The sequence below is a fragment of the Periplaneta americana genome, chromosome 5, assembly GCF_040183065.1.
Source record: "Periplaneta americana isolate PAMFEO1 chromosome 5, P.americana_PAMFEO1_priV1, whole genome shotgun sequence".
In the NCBI taxonomy this organism is placed as follows: domain Eukaryota; kingdom Metazoa; phylum Arthropoda; class Insecta; order Blattodea; family Blattidae; genus Periplaneta; species Periplaneta americana.
Window position 1 is genome coordinate 195225690 of NC_091121.1, and position 12139 is coordinate 195237828.

General features: G+C 33.7%; 1 protein-coding gene across 3 annotated transcripts in view; it reads left to right on the forward strand.

The window, feature by feature from the left end:
- LOC138700401 (putative ferric-chelate reductase 1 homolog) overlaps nucleotides 1–12139 on the forward strand; it is a 421089-nt gene that overhangs the window by 374956 nt on the left and 33994 nt on the right. For all 3 annotated transcript variants that reach the window (XM_069827014.1, XM_069827017.1, XM_069827015.1), the window contains exons 4-8: nucleotides 2786–2963; nucleotides 5156–5353; nucleotides 9966–10067; nucleotides 10151–10307; nucleotides 11873–12099. In XM_069827014.1, coding sequence (XP_069683115.1) covers nucleotides 2786–2963; nucleotides 5156–5353; nucleotides 9966–10067; nucleotides 10151–10307; nucleotides 11873–12099 — 862 coding nt within the window. The remainder of the gene's footprint in view (nucleotides 1–2785; nucleotides 2964–5155; nucleotides 5354–9965; nucleotides 10068–10150; nucleotides 10308–11872; nucleotides 12100–12139) is intronic.

A 12139-nucleotide genomic window follows, 5' to 3' on the forward strand; every position in this document is an offset into this window, starting at 1 on the left:
ATAACACAATCCCAAGGGAAAAAATGGAACTCTCTGCATCAAAATCCACAGTTAATTCCCGATTTACCACGAAAATCGTCTGTAGCTGCATTTAGATTGGCAACAGGCCATGATTGTTTGGCCAAACACCTGCATAGAATTGGAATATATCAGTCCCCTAACTGACCATTGTGCAACTCAAACCAAGAAATGGATTCGGAACACCTCAAAATCTGTGCTTCAGTGGCTGGTCATGATAATATCTCTGAAAAATATTGGAGTGCAAGAGGTCAAATGACTTTATTGTCAAACGCCTGGCATTAGAAAACAACAGCAACAACAACATTACAAACTCAATTTCGCAAAATTAGCGACTTAAGCCCTTTCATAAATAACCCATTCTCTTATTTTTTACAATTTTTACTTTCTGAAAAACTGTCAAAAAGAAAAATTTAAGTTTTCATTTGGTATTATGGATTTGCGTCTGAATGGAATACAAGTCATAAGATGACCGAAAATAGGTCGAAACATGTTAACAAGGTACGTTAAAATTTAACACAAAGTTCTTATCATACATATTCCGACAGTAAAATTATCAATTTGCTTTAAGTCTTATTTTCTAACATTTTGTCGGTATTAATGGTTTTTATCGGCATATGCCCTTAGTATCATCACTATATGATATACTGGAGAAATATTATGTTGACCACTTAAGATGCCTCTGTACTTAAACTAACAGGTGTCAGCACTATATTAATGAGAAAGCTTGTAAGATTTATATTTCCACTGTTGTTACATTCTAGAATATGAAAGAATAGCATTAATCAGTCATGATACAGAGGTGGGTTTATTCATTACTTTATTATTCTTACTTCCAATTTTACATTTCACCACAGTAAGTCAACAACAGCAGTAATAATAGTAGTAATAATAATAATAATAATAATAATAATAATAATAATAATAATAATAATAATAATAATAGTAATAATAATAATAATAATAATAATAATAATACAGTAATAATAATAATAATAATAATAATGCAGTAATAATAATAATAATAATAATAATACAGTAATAATAATAATAATAATAATAATAATAATAGTAATAATAATAATAATGCAGTAATAATAATAATACAGTAATAATAATAATAATAATAATAATAATAATAATAATAATAATAATAATAATAATTTTATCCATGTTGAATCTTTCGTACACTACTTTTAACACTTGAATATAAATAACTGATTAAATGGCGATCTTACTCGTGTTATTTATGTAAGCATGTGTGGCTTACAGCTGTTTCGGTGTTACTTGACACCATCCTCAGAGCCTACTACCCAAAAACCAAAAACTCAACACACTAGAACAATATGAAATATATAGACACACTAAAAACACACCCTAATCAAATTCTCAACACACAGCTCAATTTCAGAACACACACACTATTTGACACAACTCTTCATCACACGAACGCACCCACACAACAGGCAGCGAAGTTGAGATATCGCCGAGATCTAGTAGGCTCTGAGGATGGTGTCAAGTAACACCGAAACAGCTGAGCCACACATGCTTACATAATTAACATGAGTAAGATCGCCATTTAATCAATAATTTTATGTATGATATTCTGTATCTAGGATGCTAACCCCACTCATCAGAAATCTTAATTCGCACTCTAACAACTTTCTAGCCTTTCAGCTAATAATGTGCCACAGAGCTATTTTAAAATTCTAAATTAGGTAGCTGTCAATACTCAAAGTACAGTAAATAAAACAGTTTACATCAATATGACATGATAGATATAGAAAATAAAGTGGATGTAAGTTTATGTACATACTTATTAACTTATACACACACCATACATAATGAACATGGCAGTGATGACTAGGGCTAGGATTTTGATGACCTATAAATCATGAAAAAATGTCCTAATGGCAATGCATTTATGACCTAAAAATCTTAAAAAAATGCCCTTAAAAATTCCCTAAAATTGATCTTACATAATTGGCTTAGTAGGAAAAGAGGTTTTGTACTACTTAATATTTAGATTAGTAATTTAATTAAATTTTACGTAATTTTTTCTAAGTAGTACACTTTAATTCATTATTTTACCTGACGTAGTTTCCATGTATGATCGTTCACCTCTGCATTGGCATGTGGACGTGAGGTCAGCAGTCAGCAGTTGGTCTTGGCCCTACATGGGCTGTAGCGCCATGTATTTACTTTACTTTTAGTTTCCATGTAGTCTACCACAAGGCCACTCTTATCCAGAATTAGCAGGCATAGAGGAGTCTATATTGAAGGGGTGGTTGGACTGATCCCATTACATGGGTATACTACGTTAAAATGGCAATATGTGTGTAGAAAAACGATTAAAATATCATACAAAATAATGGATATTAATGGACAAAATATGTAAAGAAAATATCAAAGAAATAAACATTATTTTACATTAATAATGGGGATTTATGGCCAAAATTAAATGAAAATGCCTAAAAAATGACCGAATAAAACAAAAGATGCTCTTATGAGTTCAAAGAGGCAAAAAATTAAAAAAAATGCCCTAACAAATATGTCTTAAAACATTCGGTTCATCACATAACATATAAATACTAAAGCAGCTATGTTTCCGGCTTATTCTAGATGCAATTTCATCAAAATCCTAGCTGTAGTGATGACATGAACATGAAGTTGATACTGAATTTAATTATTATGTGAAAAGTTCCTGGTTTGTGTTATGAAATAGCAGTAATTATAATAATTTAACTGTTGTTTTTGTAATGTGCAGTGCTACAGTGGTGCAGGACTTTACTACCTTCTGGGAAGGTGTGAAATCTATCCATGTTAATGTTACAAAGCGATCAACGGACACAAGTTCACAGTCATCAGGTATCTCTACTACGAGACAACCAATTGCTCCAACAACCACCACTGTGCCAACTGTTCCTACAAGGCCACAAAGAAGGGTAAAAATATGTACCATTTCCATTAAAATTGCGAGAGTCATGTGCTGAAATACTGTAGTCCTTATAGAAACATTTCTTCTTCTTTTTTTCGCTTTTCTTTTAGAAACCTATAATTTTCCAGTCAGCAGATGTTGTTTCATCAGATATATTTTAACTAAAATACTAAAAAGATATAACATTGTTAAACACCGATAATTTTTCTCGCTTTTGTTGTATGTACTGATACATATCAATGCACAGTTAACTGAGTATTTCGGACATTTCAGTTATTTACAAAACTTATTTTTCATGCTTTTCCAAGACGTCTTCCTCCCATTTTGCGTATTGATAAGAATGCTAATAGTTATTTATTATAAACTAGTCGAAAAAAAGGTTAAGACCACACCTATAAATCTACATTACCTACTAGCTTCACACCTTTTTCTATGTCAACGTTCTGATAATTCTGTTCTAATGTACATTAAAAATAGAACAGTTTACTGAAAGAAACAACCCTGTATCTAAAACGGCTCAAAAGCTATGATTTTTTAAATTTTAAATAAACATCAAAGAACTACCATTTTTATCAAAGAAAATACTGTAGTTCAAAAATGGGCTCAAATAGAGCTATGAACTTTTGTCTCTAAAAAGAATGTTTAAATGCAAGGTGTATAAAAAAAATAATAAATAATACTTAACCTAAAATTTCGGGAGGTTTAGTGTTTCTTAAATTTGGGCTAAAATTCTTAATTGTAACATTTCATTTTTTAGTGCCTTTTAAAATTCCCACCTTCGGTATTATATACATTGCATGATACTCGCCTCACGACTCTCTATTCACCCAGCACATACTGCCTGCATTTCAGATCTGAGGAATGTGGTTATTCAGTAAGCAATAAGGTAACTGATTTTTGATACAAAAATATGACTACTATTTTACTTTTTACTACATATTTTAGTTTTCCAGCTCACAAATATAATTTTTAAAATATTTTTTCATACAGGTAATTAAAATCATCATCATCATCATCATCATCATCATCATCATCATCATCATCATCATCATCATCATCATCATCATCATCATCATCATCATCATCATCATCATCATCAACACAACCAGAACAACCCAAAAACATAAAATAGTAATATACATTACAAGAGCGGTATGTTGACGTTTTCATGGTCGAGGAAAAGATTGAAAAAGCGAAACGTAGTTGAGCTTTTTTAATTTCTGAGAACATGAAAACAAACATACCGCTTGTGTATCGTACATTATTTTGTGCGAAGATCGTTTATTACATACCTGAAAGACGAATTTCTAATTAGTTGCAATGAAATCTCCATGATGGTTTCTGTTTAATGACGGCAACTTTGGAAAACCAAAATATCTTTCTTCAACATTGTTGCTATAAAATGTTTTCTGTGTTTACTATACTCCAGCAGGCCGTGATATACGTCTGTCTTTTTTTTCCCCCAGTCTATAAATGCGAACTTAAAACAAACAGTAAGGTTATGTAATGATTTATTTTTCATTTTAATATTTTAACAATATTATTTATATAACATATTGCAGTAATAACATCCACATCTGGAATCTTGTTGATTTTTTCACGGCTTCCTTAGTGTTACTTGTATCAGGAATGCAATAAGTTTCGTGGAGTAGTAGACTTTACTTAATTTTTGCAAATATTTAAAAACAATAATTAACATTGCAATTTAGGTGAAATTGCAGTGGTAAGTTTCCAATTTATAATTATTACTATGTTAAACGTCTCTAAAAATAATATGTTAAAAGCCTAAAGCAGTAAAATGAATGTCGCGCTTAAGCGGTAAGAAGAGGGAAATTGTTACGTGTGTTACGTTGGGAATACTGAATGTGGTATTTCACACTTACCGCGTATTGGTTCTGTGCGGAAAACAAGCAAATACGCACGATCTCGCACAAAAGTAATTGCACCTTCAAACAATAATTAAACGAGATTGAATCACATGTGCACCTGTAATTTATCAGTGTGCAAAAATACATCTAATAAAGCTTATTTATTACATATGTATCTACATATTTTGCCATTTTTAGCTACCGGTACATATTTATGTACATATTTCTCATTTTCATATTACCGGTACATAAAATCCGGACTCTAGTGATGATCTGATGCAAGATGGTGATTGATGAATAGGTACATATATAAATAAATTTTATTTTACAGGATTCTGTGAGGGTAGATCCCATCTACGAAGGCTGTGGCTCAGAGAAGACCTGCTTTGGCTCATCAGCTGGCTGTATAGAGTCCAGAGACTGCGTGGCTGTCGTGTCGTGTTTGGTCCAGGGAGATAAATTTGTGTTTGATATGCAAGCTCAGAGAAGTACTTACGTTGCAGTAGGTCTCTCGAGAGATAACAAGATGGTAAGGAAATATTTTATGGATGTTTGTTTTCTCTGCAGAATGCTGTTAATTTTTGTGTATTTAACCTAAAAAATTATAGTTTCAACATTCCATCAGATTGGAGTGAAAATGGCAAGTGCAGGTGTTACGTGCTGTCTCTTCTCACTTTATAGATCTCTTCGATATGGAACAACAAGTTTTGATGGAGAAATCATTGCATTAAGTGAAAGTCTCAGGAATCTTCTATGCCACATCAATAAATTTAAGAATGCAGTTATATTGTCAGACTCCAAAGCAGCTATTCTATCAATAGTCTCTAAACACACACCTTCATCTCAAACAGCAGAAATAACTAAAATGCTCTCTCAATTAATATCACTCAATAAAAGAATTGTATTCCAATGGATACCATCCCATTGTGGAATCCTGGGAAACGAGAATGCGGATGCTTTAGCAAAGAAGGGCAGCACTGCTACTTACAGACCTGTTACTAAATCTACGTATTCCTCTATGAAAAGATTTATTAAATCTACATACTTAGACTTCAACAAACAAAATTTGATAACACAATCCCAAGGGAAAAAATGGAACTCTCTGCATCATAATCCACAGTTAATTCCCGATTTACCACGAAAATCGTCTGTAGCTGCATTTAAATTGGCAACAGGCCATGATTGTTTGGCCAAACACCTGCATAGAATTGGAATATATCATCCCCTAACTGCCCATTGTGCAACTCAAACCAAGAAATGGATTCGGAACACCTCAAAATCTGTGCTTCAATGGCTGGCCATGATAATATCTTTGAAAAATATTGGAGTGCAAGAGGTCAAATGACTTTATTGTCAAACACCTGGCATTAGAAAACAACAAAAACAACATTCCATCAGATATAAGACTCATTAAAAATAGCTATTAATTATTTTTCATTGAATAAAACTTCAGTTATGTTTTAAAACAGGGATCCCATTAAGTTGTTTGAGGTGCAGGTATGTTTTATATATGCCTTTGTTATGCTATTCAGTATAGAAAACTTTATTTAAATTAAACATTTTGGTATTTTGTGTCTGGATGCTACCATTAACATTTCCTTGGAAACATTTTACTGTATGACGTCACAATGAAATACATTTCTTTGGAAACATTGTATAAAGTTACATTTCGGCACCGAAAATACGAAAATTCTGTAAGAAAAGTATTTAAATACTTGTTTTTTTCGTTGTTTGAAACGAAAAATGAAGTAACAAATACCGAAATCGAAAGGTAAGATAGAAACTGCTGAAATATTTGCTAATAAAAGGTAAAATAATGTTCAAATCCATCATAACTTATAAAATTGTTCTTCAAAATTTTCCTCTCCTTAGCGCATGTGGTTTGAGTAATATAAGTGTTTAACTTGTATAATTTCTCTTGTCGGCAGGAAAAGGCATATGTCAAAAAGAATAATTTTTCAGGAGAGATTTTCTTTTTAATTTACTCTTAACTGAATATAAGTATAATAATGAAATTCATGTATTTTGGTTAAAGTAAGGCCCTTTTCAATTTAAAATACAAGAAATTTTATTATTTAAACAATTAGAAAAAATACTAGACTTATGTGATTAGGCACAACAGAAAAATCGACTTTTTGACTTGTGTGCCTTTTCCCACCAACCAAAGATTTATTGTCACATATCTAAGAGAGTCCAAACATACCACTTTTTACCCTTTTATGGTTTATAATCCGTAGTTATAGGTTAAGTTACATTGACTGCATGCTGATATACGATATAGTACCTTGAGATGGATTGGATTAGGTTAGGTTATGTTAGGTTAGGTTAGGTTACAGTCCTTCTAGGACTATCACCTGTTAAGAAGAAGAAGATGATGATGGTGATTAGGAACTGGATTTTTGTGTAATTACATATTATATTCCTTTCAATCAAACCATATATAAATAACAAATCTTTGCGAATCTTGTAATTATCATTAATATATTAAAATTTGATACTACATATTTTTACATATTTGCCCCACATTACATATTATGGCTTGGTATTACATAAATCTACATTTTTAGGGGGTTTATTCATTTTTACTTGTCTAAAAGGAAAAAAAAAAAAAAAAAAAAAACTTGTGCTGAAGAAGTTTACAATTTGAAATATACAGATTTAAAAAGCCTTCTTACCTACCCAAGAAAGGATATATTTCGGGACGAAACATAATGTCCTTAGTTCCAGGAAGTAATAGAGGCACTCACCCCATACCGCCCACTGTAAATATGAGTGAACAAAAGGCAACCTTTCTCATACAATTATCTTGTATTGTAAAAATCACCCAGAAAGTAGCATTGCCTTCATGCGGTGGAGTGGGACGAGGACGACATGATTTGTCTCGAACTATAATTGTTCTGCACACGTCTTAACAAGCCGTTCCCATGCAATTTTCAACCTTACCCACCCTCTTCCTAATCCTTCCAGGGAAAACTCGTGTCAAGTCTGGCATGAGCTGCAATAAAGTAGCCGACTTTTGAAAAGAATCTGGAGTAAAGGAACAAACTGGAAAGATGTTAAAAGATTAAAATAAATAGGCCTAGCTTTTCAGGTTATTGCTTGACCTCTTTACTTTAAATTTAGTAAACCTATACAGAAATGAGATTTTCCGAGCAATTAGAAAGTATGGTTCTCGGCTGGAATAATCCTACCCTTCTGAATGAGACAGGAATGTCACTTTTCAAACAACAGTTTGTAAATGCCTATAGTTTGAGGTTTTAGTAGGTACTTTGTTTCTTACAGGGAGCAGCTAAAATGCATGTGTCCCACATCTCCTCTTATTTTCTCCTAATCCAGTAAAGCGAAATAGTGCTTGCAGTACTGTTGTGTCATTCATTTCACTCAGTTCTCTAGTTTTAGTACTTACAGTATAAAGTGCAAGCGAGTTTATCTACTGCTTTTAACTAACTAAAATGGCCCCTGTAGCTTCAACCCTAACGACAAAAATAAAATCATTGATTGTGATGGACGAAGCTTTCACTACAGATGGAAAAATAGTAATGTGTCATGTGTGCGGTAAAAAAGTCGGGTGCTCTATGAAATCACAACTGGAGAGTTTTATCTATCCTATACCTGCCAGATATTGATATGAAATATTTTTATGATTTTGCATATTTTGGTACACATTCAGCTTATTTTTCTTACATACAAGGGGGATCCAGGAAATAACGACCGTTCGCGCATACCCGCCGCGCAGCTGACTCCCCTTCCTTGTTTGAAGGTCAACTGGCTTCCTTAACATGTGTTCTCATAATGTTGTGAGTACTGGTTGCAACAAATCGCCATTGTGCATTTTGTGTTACTTCAAAATGAACGACGTGATTGATAATCCCGCCGACTGTGAGGTGAGGAGTGTGATTCGATTTTTGAATGCCCGACATTTGAAACCTGCAGAAATTTACCGGCAATTGAAAGAAGTGTATGGTGATACTGTAATGAATGAAAGAAATGTGAGAAAATGGTGCGAAATGTTCAACAATGGGCGAACAAATGTCCACGATGAAACTCGACTCGGACGCCCATCACTCATCACAGAAGACCTGAAGATTAAAGTGAACGACAGAATCTTGCAAGACAGGCGCACATCACTCGACGAATTGCATATTGCCTTTCCTGACATTTCTCGTTCTTTGCTTGGTGAAATTGTGTCGCAACATCTTGGCTACCACAAAATCTGTGCACGATGGGTTCCATGGCAACTGAGTGACCAACACAAAACTCAGAGAATGGCCTCAGCATTGACATTCTTGATGCGATATCACACAGATGAAGACGCCTTTCTTGATCAAATTGTGACTGGTGATGAGACCTGGGTGTCTCACAACACCCCAGAGACCAAGCGCCAATCACGTCAGTGGCATCATCCCTCATCACTCAAGAAACCGAGAAAATTCAAACAGACTCTCTCAACACAAAAAGTCATGGCTACTGTCTTTTGGGATCGCAAAGGTGTTCTTTTGCTGGATTTCATGCCAAAAGGCACTACGATCAATGCAAATCGTTATTGTGAGACTTTACGAAAACTACAGCGAGCCATCCAAAACAAGAGGCGAGGAATGCTTTCGAGAGGAGTTGTGCTTCTTCACGACAACGCCCGCCCGCACACTGTTGCTTCAACTCGAGAATTGCTGGATCAATTCGGTTGGGAAATCTTTGATCATCCGCCCTATAGTCCAGACCTTGCTCCTAGCGATTTTCACCTTTTCACTAAGCTGAAAGACTTTCTGGGTGGTACGCGTTTTGGAAGTGATGAAGAGTTGAAGAAGACAGTGAACACCTGGCTTAATGAACTGGCGGCAGAGGAGTATAACACGGGAATTCTAAAGCTAGTGAACAGATACGACAAATGTTTAAATATAGGTGGTGATTATGTAGAGAAGTAAAGGAAGCTTCAGTTATGTAACAGACTTTGTTTTTTCAAATAAATATATATTTTTTAATTATTACAACAAAACAGTCGTTATTTCCTGGATCCCCTTCGTAAATATGTACATATTTCACATCTTGATATTACATAAAAATCCGGTCCCTGATGATGATGATGTTCATAATGGTTATGATGAGCAAAATGCACTGATGATTTAACACTTGTTTTCTTACAGGGAGAAGATAGTGTGGTGGAATGTGTGAATGATGGCAGAGGTCCCAATCGTGTCAATGCTTACATGTCATGGAATGCTGGAAAAAGCAATCGGAGATTGAAGGTAAGGAACTGTATGTAATTAAGTTTTTTGTGATGAACTTAAGATATTCAAAATTGTTGTGTTAATATTCTCTTCTGTTTTAGATACAAGATGGAATTGACCTTAAAAATTCTTCATTCGTGGATGGAAAAGTGTACTGTAGATTTATGAGGGACCGTGTTACAACGGTTGAGGGTGAAGAATTTAATTTGGCTACTGACCAGTTCAATTTGTTGATAGCAGCAGGAATGTCAGCATCAGGTAAGATCATTATATTCATAATCATAATCATTTATTACATCCACTGATCATATACATGATATGGGACATGTCATAGTTACAAACTAATAATTAATTACATAATCTACATAAAAGTAATAACTATAATTAAATGCAACACAAATACAAATATATAAAACTTGGAACTTGATTGAAGAAAACTACAGGTCGGTCGATTTCGGCTATAAGTACCGTTTGCAGTATGTCTTGAAGTCAGGAGTCAATTTCAACCACCGCGTCCTTCATGAGAAGACATCCTTCTCAAAGTCAGGATCTGGAAAAGAGGAAGTAAAATTTTTTGAAGTAAGGCGTTCTTTTTCTATTCAGTTATGACAATTTTCAATAAATTCGTTCATACTGTAAAAGTAGTTTTTGATTAAAATTTTATAAAGAGCTTTCTTAAATTTCTGATGTGCAGATATTTCTTTAAGATAATTTGGTAGGCTATTGTACATAAGAAGACCAGCATGAATGAAACTGTTTTTATATAGAGTTGTGTTAAAACTTTCAATAAAAATATCATCTTTATTTCTTGTATTGTACTGGTGTGTGTCTGAATTTGTAGGAAAGCTATACAAATTATATTTGATAAAATTTAAGGTTTCGTAAATATAAATACAGGGTAATGGCAGGATATGTAATTTTTTTAAGAATGGTGGGCAGCTAGTAGTTTGAGACACTTGAACCATGGCTCTAATAGCTCTCTTTTGTAGTTTAAATATTTGGATTGCGTTGGGTGAATTACCCCAAAAGATTATACCATACGTTAGGATAGAGTGAAAGTATGCAAAGTACAATGTGCGAGCAGATTCAATAGATGATGCTCTTATTAGTAATCGCAAGGCAAAGCAAATATTACTTAATTTCTTCCCTAGTTCCTGAAGGTGTACAGACCATTTTAAATGTTCATCTAGCCATATACCAAGAAATTTTGTATTGTTAGAATATTGAATTGTTTCATTTTGATACTCTATGACCAGCCACTCAGAATTATTATTTTGAGAATGATGAAAAGAAATGGCTATGGTTTTCGACTTATTGATTACCAGTCTGTTTCTCTCAAACAGAAGTAGTGGAAGTCTTAATAATAAACTTTATAATATTATAATATTGTTTGTGGCAATTAAATCACATTAACACTTTAAACCCGGCAGTAGTACTAATGTGTCTGGCATTTGAATTACCAAGAACCCAGCAGTAATACTAGAATGTCCGCATCCTGCACGCATGTTCAAATTTGTAATTTTTTTATTGAGAATACCAACTGTAATATCAATGTGAATTCTCAACTGTTCGACGCTCCATTTCAGCTAACATTCATGGTAAAAAATAAATGTCTGTATGTCAAATGCTGCCTCCGCATGAACATTTTTCATACCATGAGCATTTAAAAGCACCGACACACAGTTCATCTGTTTTTATAAATTGAACTATTTTTTTATAATATGATGCAGTATTATTCTATGTTTTCACGCAGTAGTATTGAATTCTATTAGAGAATAATGATTCCTAGTGCTTGAATTTAATGACTAATTATTGAATTTCAGATAGTAACATTGGAATCCACGACGTGATAAAAGCGGCATCTGACACAAAGCAATCTTTGGCTGACGTCAGTGTTGTGGGTGTGGCTTCAAATTTACTGCTTAGGCTGCATGGTGCATTCATGATTGGGGCCTGGATCGGAGCTGCAGGAGTTGGAATCCTTCTTGCTCGCTACTTCAAACAGACATGGGTTGGAAGCCAGCTGTGTGGCAAAGATCAGTGGTTTGCTGTAAGTTTCGTTTCTTTCTTTCTTTCTTTCTTTCCCCTTA